The sequence below is a fragment of the Lampris incognitus genome, chromosome 1 (genome assembly GCF_029633865.1).
Source record: "Lampris incognitus isolate fLamInc1 chromosome 1, fLamInc1.hap2, whole genome shotgun sequence".
NCBI classification, from domain to species: Eukaryota; Metazoa; Chordata; class Actinopteri; order Lampriformes; family Lampridae; genus Lampris; species Lampris incognitus.
Window position 1 is genome coordinate 92,729,080 of NC_079211.1, and position 14,801 is coordinate 92,743,880.

The 14,801-nt window shown below is 44.5% G+C and overlaps 1 protein-coding gene across 3 annotated transcripts in view; it reads left to right on the top strand.

Annotated features, from left to right (window-relative positions):
- Positions 1–14,801, top strand: part of mfsd14bb (major facilitator superfamily domain containing 14Bb) — a 148,669-nt gene that overhangs the window by 78,697 nt on the left and 55,171 nt on the right. For 2 of the 3 annotated variants that reach the window (XM_056274036.1, XM_056274114.1), the window contains one exon: positions 14,161–14,379. The exons of the other annotated variant lie outside the window; for it this stretch is intronic. In XM_056274036.1, the coding sequence (XP_056130011.1) occupies positions 14,161–14,379 (219 nt within the window). The remainder of the gene's footprint in view (positions 1–14,160; positions 14,380–14,801) is intronic. 3 annotated transcript variants of the gene reach the window in all.

Consider the following 14,801-nt stretch of genomic DNA (forward strand, 5'->3'; position numbering starts at 1 on the left):
GCCAATTGTTGAGTAAAAAGAAAATGTTATAGCAAAATTTTATTTTTTTTAGTGGGGGGGGTGCTGTGACCTGTAATCAGGAACTATCCCACAGCAACAAAGAAAGACAATATTTACATGTATTTACATTTTCATATAATTACATTTATATAAAAACATTTTGACATTCGTTTCTATCAATGTGCTGTGGAGACTGCATTGTTTTGGTAAAGGGAAAGGATCTTGTTTCTTTAAAAGGTTATGATGCAATAGGTCAGAGGAAAAAAGGAAGGATGCTGTGGTCAAAGAAGGTTGAATCCATTCATTTGGACACAGCGTTTATTGACAGATACCTTTCATCACTCAACTAAGTGACCTCTTCAGTCTAAACTGACTGCAGGTGTCCCCACCCTTAGAAACGATACACTGACTGCAGGTGTCCCCACCCTTATAAACAATACAGTAACTGCAGGTGTCCCCACCCTTATAAACAATACAGTGACATAACGACCCAAACCAACGACCAGTTTCATATGCAAATGTGGGCGTGATCATTAGTAGACTGTGTAGATGGTGTAGACTGTGGAGTCCTGGCCTGACGTGTTAGTTCTTCTTTGTTGTGCCATCCTCTTGGCCAGCATCTGTTTAGTTTCCCCGATGTACAAGTCACGGCAATCCTCCTGGCACTTAACAGCGTACACTATATTGCTCTGTTTGTGCCGGAGGACCCAGTCCTTTGGGTGGACCAACTTCTGGCACAGTGTGTTTTGGGGTTTGAAAGCAACTGAGACACAGTGTTTGGAAAGTGCGTGTCTCAGCTTTTCCGACACTCCCGCCACATACAGAATCACCACTGGTTTACGCTTAGACAGCTGTTGTCCTTCTCCTCTCTTCGATCAGCTGGTGCACTGTTTGGGCATCTTCCTGGCTTTGACAAACATTCAGTTAGAATAACCACACTTAACGAGGGCCTGTTTAATGTGGGATTTCTCCCTTCCCCGCCCGCTGTGTCAGTGGGGATGTTGTCAGCTCGGTGGTACAGCGTTCTGATGACTCCTAGTTTGTGCTCCAGTGGATGATGAGAGTCAAACCTTAAGTACTGATCAGTATGTATTGGTTTACGGTAAACACCAACAAACAAATGTCCCCCATCACCAAGTGCAATTTCACAGTGTAAGAAGGCTGACCTGTCATTTTTCACGTCTTCCCTGGTGAACTTGATATGGTTGTCCAGACCACATCAAGTTCACCACATCAGGTTAATGTCATCGGTGAAATGTGGTATGTCCTGAGATTTAATTTTAACCCAGGTGTCGTCCACAAACCTGAATCAATGGCTAGTTGGTGTCCCTGGATAGAACATCAGAGCCTCTTTTCCACTTCTTCCATTTACAAGTTGGCCACTACGGGTGAGACTGGGGAACCCATAGTGCCCCCATGCCTCTGCCTATAGTACTGCCCCCTGTATGTGAAGTACGTGGACTGAAGACAGTTTCAGGAGCAGACACACTTGGTCAGTGTTATGGATGGTCCTATTGTTAAGGGTGGGATCATTCTGTAATTTCATATGGACTACCTCCACTGCTTCATCTGCAGGAACGCACGTGAAAAGAGCCTTAACATCATGAGACCATTGTTTCATCTCTCTCCATAATGATGTCCCTCACCTTATCCACAAAACACATAGTGTTCTGAATGTGATGTTCATTACTGCCTACCAACGGGTTAAGAATAGATGCAAGAAACTTTGAGATGTTATAGGTCACTGAGTTAGTCATACAAACAATAGGCCATAATGGCACATCCTGTTTATGTATCTTAGGTAACCCATACAGACTCGGTTTAGCTTCCCCTGGGTATAATCTGTAATACAACATTCTGTCAGTAGCATTGCCCTGTTCTAACAACTTCAGACAATCTTATCACCTTTTTCTGATAACCACTGCCTGGATCTCGTTTCAGGGGCTCATAAGTATTCATGTCAGTAAGTAACATCATAACTTCCTCATGATAGTCTGTCTGGTTTAATACAACAGTACATCTGCCTTTGTCCGCTGGAAGGATGATGATGTCTGTGAATGTTCTCATTCATCCAGGTCATGGTTATCCAAAGGAGTTGAATCAAGTGCAACTGGACTTGGTATATATCCGTGAAGACGTTTCGCCTCTCATCCAAGAGGCTTCCTCAGTTCGTGCCTTTCTGACTAGACCAAGCTAGTCTGACTGGCTGGTGATGAGACTCAGAATTTATCCTCTAGGAGTCGTCAGAGCTATTGATATGCGTGGCTCTTTGTGATCCGATGTTTACCAATGCCCGTCGCTAACAGAGCCATAGATATGAGTGGCTCTTTTGTGTACCGATGTTTGGCCGTGCCCGTCGTTATCGGGGCTATTGATATGCGTGGCTCTCCTGTGCTCCAATGTCCTTTGGATAAGGATGATGATGTTATTATCCTTACTGAGAGTCGTGTGAGCTTTTCTCTCATCTCTACTGATGTTGAATGGCGGTGCCTTCGCATTGCTGAGACAGGCTGAAACTTTAGTCCGCAGTTGCTCCTCTTCCAGGTCCACGATGTTGTTTGTTTATTTATTTATTTATTTAAGATTTTGGATCGCTGGTTCTGTGGCTGTGATCAGTTTCACTAGCGGGATTACCCTTGGCGTGACAGCAAAATTCAGCCCCTTAGCAAGGATGTCTTTCTCCACCTGGGTGAGTTGTCTGTCGGAGAGATTCTTCACCCACTTGTCCATATCGCCGGCATGTGTCTGGCGTCCATCTCTCTTTCTGCCATTGAGGGTGCTGTCCATTGTCTGCCGATGTCTTTAGCTGCCTGGTTTTCGACTTTTCATGTTGAGACGAGCCTTATCCGTGAACTCAAAGTGAAAGTGGTCTCATCTAGACGTGACGTGAGTCTCTGTTGGATCTGCTGCTCTTTGTTTGTCTGACCCATTCGTTCAACAGCTGGCTCTTGTGCCTTCAGTTCTATGCCTTGTGGTTAGATAGCGAGGAATAGAATAGAATACAGAATACACTTTATTTGTCATTTGTACATACATACAATGAAATTCACTCTCTGCGTTTAACCCATCCATCCTAGCTGTGTAGCTAGGAGCAGTGGGCAGCTGCCATGCAGTGCCCGGGGAACGGTTTACTCTTGGTTTACCCTTTCCGGGTACTGACAGCTGGGTAGACTGTGCCTGGGGATTTGAATTCAGAGTTACCTTCTCTTAGCCTTTGCCTAAAGAGGCATCAACCCACAAGGCAGCAGGTGGATTTGAAATCAGAGTTCCCTTCTCCTATCCCAATGTGTTGGCTGGACTGGGCACCATGGGAAGTATCATACAGGCATGCGGGAGGACCAGATCTATCAGTTGGGACGTCGTCCTTAGCCAAAGGGCCCTTGCTGAGGTAAGGTGCTACCCCTCTACAGCCTGTGGTTGCAGTTTAGTGTCTTATCCAGGACAGAAAGAAACTGCATGGCAAGGTCATGCACTGTGCTGCGTCCTGAATTTTGTTAATGCAAAAACAAGAAAAATTATATGTACCGGGGAAGAAAATAAAGTTGCCAGAACTAGAGCAGACTGTGTTGCGTTCATTTGATGGGTGCAATATTAGCAGCAAACGTCAGGTTTTTATGTGGACAAGCACAGGGATTAATCCTTATCGTTTAAATTCTGGTTGATGGAGAAACTGGTTAACCTCCGTCATAATACCAGTTAACCATGATTGAATTGGTCAGGAACCCTGATTAAGTTGAACATGTTTCACTAGACAGGCCCTGTGTGTGTAAATACATACAGTGCATTATGTTTTCTGGCACTGACATGAGGAGAAGAAGAGACATCCATGTAATATGTGTGGTACATACACTGATGAGCCAAAACATTCAACACTCACAGGTGAACAGAATAGTGTTGATCATCTCCAAACAAGGGCACATGCCAAGGTCTGGGTAGATTAGATGATAAGCGAACAGTCAGTTCTTGTTGTCAACGTGTTGGATGCAGGAGTAAAGACCTGAGCATCTTTGAAAAGGGCCAAATTGTTATGGCCAGAGATGACTGGGTCAAGACATCTCTGAAACGACAAGGCTTGCGGGGTGCTCCCAGTTAGCAGTAGGGAGTACCTACCGACAGTGATCCAAGGAGGGACAAACCACAAACCGGCAAAAGGGTGTCGGGTGCCCAAGGCCCATCAATGTGCAAGGACAAAGAAAACTATCCTGTCTGGTCCGAACCGACAGAAGGTCTACAGTGGAACAAGTCACAGAACATTTTAATGATGGTTATGGGAGGAATGTGTCACAACACACAGTGCATCATACCCTGCTGCTGGGAAAATCTGGGTCCGGCTATTCATGTGGATGTCAATTTGACACATGCTACCTACCTAAGGACCCAGATACACCAAACCGACATCAGAGAACTAGTGGCGACGAAGGCCAACTGTTGCATTGCCTCACGTCGCCTGCGTCTGGGCCAAAAAGTAGCACTTGAACACACCGCAAAGACTACAGCCAACAGCCAACTAGCATGTACGTTCTGCGCCTGCATGAGAGGAAATAACTCTCCATACCAGCAGGTGGTGGTAATCTGTATTCCTCATTCAAAAATTGAAACCAGAAGACCCAGATATGTACCGTGCACTAGCGAACAATAGCACAAACAATTGTGAACAGTTTCTAAAGAGCTCAATGGCCAAAAAGAAAATCTTACCTGATATAACAAATTTATTTTCGATCTGACACCAGAGTTCTGTTTTCACCACTCGGTTGGCATAACGTTTTTCTGTAATGTCGTACAGAGCTGGCCTCTCCTCAATCATGCTGATCAGCTGGTCTTCAGTTTCTTCATTCCAGATTGCCATGTCGTCATGAAAATATTAGCTTCTTGAAATGTTCAGGTGAGATGAAGACGAAAAATAAGAAGAGCCTTCTGGGTGGGGCCTCTTGACTTCATCTTTTGCTTGCTTTTGTAACTTCTGTTTCTCTTCTTGCGCACTGATTCGCTAAGCTGAACAGCCAATCAGTGATCTCTCTTACTGACAGGCTCCGCCACGATTCAACATGCTAAATCGGCCGAAAAGCTGCCGACGGGTCCGACTGGTTCCAACGGTGTGGGACACACTGTGAAAACTAGTGCCACAGAAACTCACCGACGGCCCGACATTGGTCGACCACCGACCGTTGGCCTGGTGTGTCACGGCCTTAAACATTGTTGCAGACACAGTACACCCCTGCATGACAATGGTATTCCCTGATGACAGTGGCCTCTTTCAGTAGGATAATGCACCCTGCCAGACTGCACACATTGTTCAGGAATAGTGTGAGAAACATGTGTTCAGGGTGTTGCCCTCCAAATTCTCCAGATCTCAATCTGATTGAGCATCAGTGGGCTTTGCTGGACCGACAAGTCTGATCCACGGCAGCTCAGCCTCACAGCTTACAGGTGCCAGATACAGCAGGACACCTTCAGGGGTCTTATAGAGTCCATGCCTCAGCGGGTCGGCACTTTGGTGGCACACAAAGGACCAACAGTATATTAGGCAGGTGGTCGTAATGTTTTGGCTCCTCGGTGTATGTTCATATGCATTTAGTCACTGACTTTGTAGCTATTCATTTATATAAGGACAGAATGATGGCATTGCATATATAGATTCTCTGTATTATGACCCAAAGTCAAAGTACCATCTCATGTCGTATTACACACACACAAAACAGGGTTGTGCTTAGAGTCTACAGACAGATTACTATTATATGAAACATTTCAGAATCAGAATCATGGTTATTGGCCATGTAGGTTTACACTACATGGAATTTGACTTCAGTTTCGTGGCTCTCTCAGTGTACTTACCATAGAATAACAACACGACAACACATCAATCTTCAGATATATATGTTACGGGTAATGTGAAAAAACTGTTAATGTGCAAACTACCTGGGTAATGTACAGATTACCCAACGGGGCGGTTAATGTGCACATTACCCGCCAGAATGGATTATCTGCACATTACCCAGGTAGTCTGCACACTACCCACTCAGGCAGTTAATGTGGATGGAACGAACCACATTATCCACATTAACCGGGTAGTCTGCACACCACCCGTTTGGATGGTTAATGTGGATGGAACGAACCTGCAACTCATCTTTTTACAATATTTTGATATTTAAATCAGCAATAGGCCTTTAGCCTAATGACTCATGAAGTGAGGCCATCTGAGGAATCACAAGTTGTGGTAAATGAACGAACAGACGTTGGCGATATCATTCTGTCTTTAGATCAACGTTTTCCCCCACTTGTATAACGAGGCTATTAGCATCAAAGAACACAAAAATGAGCCCTCCTCCTCGCTCTCTATCTGATCCCTGATATGAATGAGTAGCCTACAAATTTGACAAGGGTGAAAAGAAATATCAGTCTCGGCCGTCTCCCATCAGGCTGCTATAGCCTACTCTCACTGGAGACATGCGTCATTCAACCAATCCCAAATGGCAATCACTCCGTGGACAGACTGGTAAATAACACTTTATGGAAGAGGGGTACTGGCGGGGGAAAATACTAAGACTAGATGATATGAAAACATAAGGAAATTCGTTTTATAAGCCCAGTATGTAGGAGCAGCGAAAAAATATGTCAAAATGCCATTCCTGTCTGCCAATCAGGCAAGAAAAATGAATGAACAGGCGATACCTTTCAGATGCACTTTTACACAACCACCAAAAAAGACAAAAATGTGCCCGATCCCCTCCCTCACCTGGCTAATATCCTGCTAGTAGCCTACATATTTCATCCATCATATCCTAATCTAACTGAGGATATGGGAGGGAGCAAACAGATTGTCGATAGACTAGCTGTGCTGTGCAAGTAGCCTAAAGCAACCACGTGCACGCGCATCTGCGTGCATACCAGGTAATATCAATCAGACTGCAATTGGGTGTTTTTGTAACACATAACTAACTAAACAAAATACAGGTAACTTACAAAATATAGCTTAATTGAAAATAAGTATTTTTTATTTTAAATATTTGTTTTTTTGCAAAAACAGATAAAGGCCACATTAATTTCGGTTCAAAAGCAGATACCTCCACATTTCATGGGATCCATCAACAAAGTGCAAGATTTAACAAATATTTAACATTCTTTGGCTTAAAACAATTGTAAAATATTTTAAAAAAAAACAGGTTTTCATTAAGTTAAATTCCTTTTATAACAAGCCTCATTCAAGTTTTATTAATTTTTTCATCCATTGAGGCGAATCAGTTCACTTTTCTTTAAGTCCGGTCTAGCCTACTCAGAGCAGGCTTCAGGGTAGGAGGGGGTGGGGGGGATCACATAATGAAAAAGCTGAAATCTGACCAAGTGGGGGAAGTGTGTGTGTGTGTGTGTGTGGGGGGGGGGTTGTTCACGGATGGCACTGAACCAAGCTGATAGATGGCTTCCCTCAGTTCACCTAGAAGGAGGAAGAGAGAGAACAAGTGCCAAGCACATTAGAGACCACAGAGCTTTTGCGCCCTGTATAGGGCTCTCACATTGCATCCCCATGTTCTGTTAATAAGCGACTGACTGACTGACTGACTGACCGACCTTAGCTTACAAGCTGACTAGCCCACTGTGCTGTGGTATCACTGACCATCCTGGACCTTCTCTGCTGCTGTGAGAAAACCAATTTACCCTTTACCCTTACCTAGCATTCCTTATTCCTCATTCTGCTCTTCATCGCTGCTGTCCTCCAAGTCCTGTCTGCCGACATGCTTATATCCCACACCAGCCAGTGCATCCTCGTAGAAGGTGCGGACCCTCTGACTAACCCCCAGTTCACCTAAGAGGATGAAAGACAAACCTAACTTCCTCTATCATTGTTGCTTTGAGTACCCCCCCCCCACACACAGCCTACATACATAGGTTCCATCATCATACATACACATCCACAATCATACATAGCTAGCCTACATACATAGCCCCCCCAGCCCCCCCCACACACACCACACGTTATTATGTTTAGCTAGCATTCATCCCTGTCACCCCGATATTAAATAGGCTTACACTTGACTTACCCAAAATGCTCATGAACGATGCCTTGCAGACAGGAATTTTCCCAGTATCCGTCGGAATCATGTACTTGACGGACACATCTCGCAGTTTTTGTTGGTCTGGTTGGTCCACCTTAGATCGCCGTCGTTTCACGGGCAATACATCCATGTAGGACAGAAGGGTGGCATCTTGTTTGACCTTTTCCTCTGACGAATAAAACACCTCACTAACCTTTGTGATCTCTTCATTCATCAATAAGACAGCTTGACAGAATTGTACTGCATTGTGTGTGCATCTTATACATGGCTCTCTCGCCTCACTGCTGTAACGCGCAACTTTAGCAACGTTACGTGAATAAGTTGCATCCTTTTCTTTTTATGCCCGGATGGAGAAACCATCACGGGTTCCTGTATTTCATCAAAGTTGTCCATTGTTTAGTGAAGAAAACAAGAGAAAAAAACATAAATTCACACCATTTAGTTCAATATTTACATTGAATTCGACTGGACTTTGCAACCTCTCTGAACAGAACTCACGCGTTTTGTCACCTGTCCGGAATACTGCACGCTGATTCGCTGAAATGGATTTATCGGGTTCTGTTCAAAAACGGCAATGGTGTTTGTCGGTTTTTGCTGCAAAACATGAACTTGCAATGTCTCCACAATGGCCATTAATGGCTTTTGAGGAAAAATTATTTGAGCGACTGAATGTGCTCTGTATAAAGAATGACACACGGCTGTCAGTTCATTTTTTTTTTCAAAATTGGCGTTTATCAGTTTTTGCAAATGAACTCTTCAGATGTTAACAGGTTACTTACATACATGCCTGAGGTAGATGGACATGACTGAGTGTACCCGTATATATACAATGTAGAGTACAGTATATACAAAAAAGTTTGTTTATTTGAGCTGAAATCCACAAACAGGACCCTTCGTGTATCCCTGGAGAGTCGAGGTTTTGGAAGATGTAGTGCAAACCCATGGTGACTGCATCATCCACTAACCTGTTGGCTTGGTAGGCAAACTGCAGGGGGTCCAGCAAGGGGCCTATGATTTCCTTCAGGTGGGCCAACACCAGTCTCTCAAAGGATTTCATGACCACAGATGTTAGGCCAATGGGCCTGTTGTCATTTAATCCTGTGATATGGGGTTTCTTCGGGACTGGAATGATAGTGGAGTTCGTGAAGCAGGAGGGGACTTCACATAGCTCCAGTGATCTGTTGAAGATCAGTGTGAAAATGGGGCCCAGCTGGTCAGCACAGACTTTAAGACAGGAGGGTGACACGCCATTCAGGCCTGGTGCCTTCCTGGTCTTCTGTCTCTGGAAGTGCTGGTTCACGTCCTGAACACAGATCCTGAGTGCGAGTGATGGTTTGGTGGGGAGGGGACAATGGCTGGCAGGGAGTGCAGTTGGTTGTGTATCGTGGTTGGAGAGGGTGAGGGGTGTGAAAGTTTGCTTTTCTTTTTCTTTTCTTTTTTTTTGGTGGATCCCCCCCCTTTTCTCCCCAGTTGTATCCGGGCAATTACTCCACTCTTCCTAGCCATCCCGATCTCTGCTCCACCCCCTCTGCTGATCCAGGGGGGGGCTGTAGACCAGTGTTTCCCAACCCAAGTCCTCAAGGACCCCCTATCCTGCAGATTTTCATTGTAACCCTGCATAGGTAGCCCTGCTTGTACTTACTCAACCAATCATCTCACAGCACTTAATTATGCAAGGTGTGCAACATCTGACATAATTCATTGCTGATTGGTTGAATAACTACAAACAGGTACCTGTTCAGGGTTGCAAAGAAAATCTGCAGGACAGGGGGTCCTTGAGGACTGGGTTGAGAAACACTGCTGTAGACTACCACGTCTCTTCCGATACATGTGGAATCACCAGCCGCTTCTTTTTACCTGACAGTGAGGAGTTTCGCCAGGGGGACGTAGCATGTGGGGGGATCACACTATTACCCCCAGTTCCCCCTCCCCCCCCGAACAGGCGTCCCAACTGACCAGAGGAGGCACTAGCGCAGCGACCAGGACACATACCCACATCCGGCTTCCCACCCGCAGACACGGCCAATTGTGTCTGTAGGGATGCCTGACTAAGGCGGAGGTAACATGGGGATTTGATCCGCCAATCCCCATGTTGGTAGGCAACGGAACAGACCACCACGCTACCCGGACACCCCCTGAAAGTTAGCTTTTCAAACTTGCAGTAAAACCCATTTAGGTCGTCAGCCTGTTGATGGTTCCCTGCAGTGTGTGTGTGTGTGGGGGGGGGGGTCTCCTGTAGTTGGTAATGTCTTTCAAACCTCTCCAGACTGATGGTGGGTCATTGGCAGAAAACGGGTTTTTAACTTTTCAGATCAGTACCTTTCTGCCACTCGGATCTCCTTTGTGAGTATATTTCTGGCTTTGACTTTTAAGCATTAAAATCTAACATGCACTAGGTTATGTGAGTCCAGTCTGTGACCCCTAAAAATGTCCATATCATTTGATATAGAAAGACAAGTGGAGACTGATAAACATGCTAGCAGTTCTTATCTAGCAAGCCTAACAGAGGGGGTATGAGCAGTGAAACTGAGAAAACATGTTAATCTGCCATCCAGCAAAACAAAAGCAAACCTCGAGATCAACTTAATTCACCTTCTCAGGCAACCTACAACACAAGAGACAAATGACAACACAATAACACAACTACTTTGCTATTGCTAATTACTGTGTGGGCAAGAATCCCTTCAACAACTGCACGCCCGAAACAGCAGTCTTATAAGCACTGAACAAAAAGTCAAGGAAAATGGTCAGTGTCTCTCGCTCTATTGTACATCTCTCATCTCATCATCAGCCACTTCTCCGGGGTCGGGTCGCGGTGGCAGCAAGCTACGTAGGGCACTCCAGACATCCCTCTCCCCAGCATCGCCATCCAGCTCCTCCTGGGGGATCCCAAGGCGTTCCAAGGCCAGATTGGACATGTAGTACCTCCAGCGAGTTCTGGGTCTATCCCGGGGTCTCCCCCCAGTTGGACGTGCCTGGAAAACCTCCAAAGGAAAGCACCCAGTTCAAATGCTACGTTCAAAGCCTCTATTGCACATATGACTAGGTATTTTAGATAACTATAGATGTGCTTGTATTTCATTGTTGTGATATTAGATATAGACTAACGTTCAGGTAGAGTGATATGGTCCAGTGGAGTGATTCTAAAAAAAGATTTTTTTTCTGGGGGTCCACTTTTTAAAAAAAAAAGACAAACCATTGTGACCCAATTCACAATAGGCCTTATCTATAAATTGTGAGAAGAGCAAATTTGTGCATAAATGAACGTTCGGGGCCATTCTTAGTTCGATTTCCGCATCACCATGTATTACCTTGAACAGAAAGACCAGCCATTCCAAAGAGATATATACAGTGCATCCGGAAAGAGTTCACACCCCTTCACTTTCCCCACATTTTGTCATGTTACAGCCTTATTCCAAAATGGATTAAATTCCTTTTTTTTCTCATCAATCTACACACAATACCCCAGAATGACAAAGTGAAAAAGGTTTTGTAGAAATTTTTGCAAATTTATTAAAAATAAAAAACTGAAATATTGCATGTGCATAAGTATTCACACCCTTTGCTATGACACTCAAAATTGAGCTCAGGTTCATCCTGTTTCAACTGATCATCCTTGAGATGTTTCTACATCTTGATTGGAGTCCACCCGTAGTAAATTCAATTGATTGGACATGATTTGGAAAGGCACACACCTGTCTATATAAGGTCCCACTGTTGACAGTGCATGTCAGAGCAGAAACCAAGCCATGAAGTCAAAGGAATTGTCTGTGGACCTCCGAGACAGGGTTGTATCGAGGCACAGATCTGGGGAAGGGTACAAAAAAATTTCTACAGCTTTGAAGGTCCCGAAGAGCACAGTGGTCTCCATCATTCGTAAATGGAAGAAGTTTGGATCCACCAGGACTCTTCCTAGAGCTGGCCACCCAGCCAAACTGAGCAATCGGGGGAGAAGGGCCTTGGTCAGGGAGGTGACCAAGAACCCGATGGTCACTCTGACAGGGCTCCAGCGTTCCTCTATGGAGATGGGAGAACCTTCCAGAAGGACAACCATCTCTGCAGCACTCCACCAATCAGGCCTTTATGGTAGAGTGGCCAGACGGAAGCCTCTGCTCAGTAAAAGGCACATGACAGCCCGCTTGGAGTTTGCCATAAAGCACCTAAAGGACTCTTAGACCATGAGAAACAAGATTCTCTGGTCTGATGAAACCAAGATTGAACTCTTTGGCCTGAATGCCAAACGTCACATCTGGAGGAAACCAGGCACCTCTCATCACCTTGCTAATAACATCCCTACAGTGAAGCATGGTGGTGGCCGCATCATGCTGTGGGGATGTTTTTCAGCGGCAGGAACTGGGAGACTAGTCAGGATCGAGGGAAAGATGAATGGAGCAAAGTACAGAGAGATCCTTGATGAAAACCTGCTCCAGAGCGCTCAGGACCTCAGACTTGGGCGAAGGTTGACCTTTCAAAACGACAACGACCCTAAGCACACAGCCAAGACAACGAAGGAGTGGCTTCGGGACAAGTCTGTGAATGTCCTTGATTGGCCCAGCCAGAGCCCAGACTTGAACCCCATTGAACGTCTCTGGAAAGACCTGAAAATAGCTGTGCAGAGACGCTCCCCATCTAACCTTACAGAGCTTGAGAGGATCTGCAGAGAAGAATGGGAGAAATACCCCAAATATAGGTGTGCCAAGCTTGTAGCTTCATACCCAAGAAGACTTGAGGCTGTAATCGCTGCCAAGGGTGCCTCAACCAAGTACTGAGTAAAGGGTGTGAATACTTATGTACATGCAATATTTCAGTTTTTTATTTTTAATAAATTTGCAGAAATTTCTACAAAACCTTTTTCGCTTTGTCATTATGGGGTATTGTATGTAGATTGATGACAGAAAAAAAAGGAATTTAATCCATTTTGGAATAAGGCTGTAACATAACAAAATGTGGGGAACGTGAAGGGGTGTGAATACTTTCCAGATGCACTGTATGTTTCATAAATCACAACTTTGTTTTATGCATGTTATTAATAACATATACACATAATAATAATAATAATAATTTTATTTATATAGCACCTTTCTAAAACAATGTTAAAAAATGCTTCACAAAAAAAAACATAAAACCAGACAAGGCAGGAATAAGAGTAAGATCAAATAAGAGTAAAAATAAAAACAAATATCAAACATTTGTAAAAGCTTTCATAAAAAGAAAAGTTTTAAGACGAGATTTAAAAGAAGCTAAATACTTAGTTCGTCTTAGCTCAGCAGGAAGAGTGTTCCATAGTGTTGGGGCTCTAACAGCAAAAGCCCGATCACCCTTTGTAACCAACCGAGACCTGGGAATAACTAGCAGGGTTCCATCTGCAGACAAAAACATGTTAAATACCTAAGAAATGAGACCAAATAAATGCATTTAGGTGGCGTTAACAGGCTCTAATTTTTTCCCCCTCTCTTTATTGAAGAAGTTCTGCAAATTTATTTGGCGATCCAAATAAAATCTCCTGCGACTCACCTGTGGGTCGTGACCCTGTGTCTGGGAATGACTGGTCTAGTTGACAGTCATAGAGTCATAGTTCCTGAATCCTGTCAGCATAAATCATATTGAACACTGTTTTTATCTTCAGAATTATGTCATGAATGTTGAGTTCTGGAAAAATCTTTGGATTTTGAAACTTTAACTATTGGGCAGCACGGTGGCCCGGTGGTTAGCGCTGTCAACTCACAGCAAGAAGGTCCTGGGTTTGAACCCCAGCGTTGTCCATCCTTGGGGGTTGTCATCCTCTGTGTGGAGTTTGCATGTTTTCCCCGTGTCTGCGGTGGGTTTTCTCCAGGTGCTCCGGTTTCCCCCACCATCAAAAGAAACATGGCTGTTAGGGTTTATACTCCTGTTTGTGCCCCTGAGCAAGGCAATGGGAAAAAAAACTGGAGTTGATCCCTGAGTGCAGCATGAAGGTGGCACCCCACTGCTCCTAGCTACACAGCTAGGATGGGTTAGTTTGCAGTAACTGAATTTCCCCAAGGGCATTACTAAAGGAAACTTAATAATTTGATAACTTAATCATTTATATAGGAACTATGTTTAGAGTGCTCTTGTTTTTGTGTCTTCCCAGGTGTCAGCGACCTTTGCAGCCAGCCTGGTGACCAGCCCGGCCATCGGGGCTTACCTGTCGTCCCGGTATGGAGACAGCCTGGTGGTTCTTGTTGCCACGGTGATCGCTGTGGCGGACATCGCCTTTGTTTTCTTTGTAGTGCCTGAGTCACTGCCGGACAAGATGAGGCTGACATCCTGGGGCTTCCCCATCTCCTGGGAGCAGGCTGACCCATTCTCTGTGAGTCAGTTGTCATAAGCCTGTGGGTCTGCTAATGTGAGCAGTGTCTTCAGACATGGTGCCAGAGCAGGACTAGCTGTAAACACAATAATAGTGATACATTTTATTTGTACAGCGCTTTTCAGAGTATTCAAAGATGCTTTACATATGTTAAAATAAACATTAAAGCAACACACCAAAAACATAAAACACACAAAAACACAATACTGTTGATAGTGATTTATATAATTAAACAGTGAATGCCCATACTTTTATCCCCGCCTGGTGGGGATTATGCGTTTGGTTACGCATGTGTGTGTGTGTGTGTGTGTGTGTGTGTGTGTGTGTGTGTGTGTGTGTGTGTGTGTGTGTGTGTTTCTCTCTCTGTCTGTCTGTTCATGGCTAATCTTGCAAATTAATGGACTCATCAGCATAATTTTTTT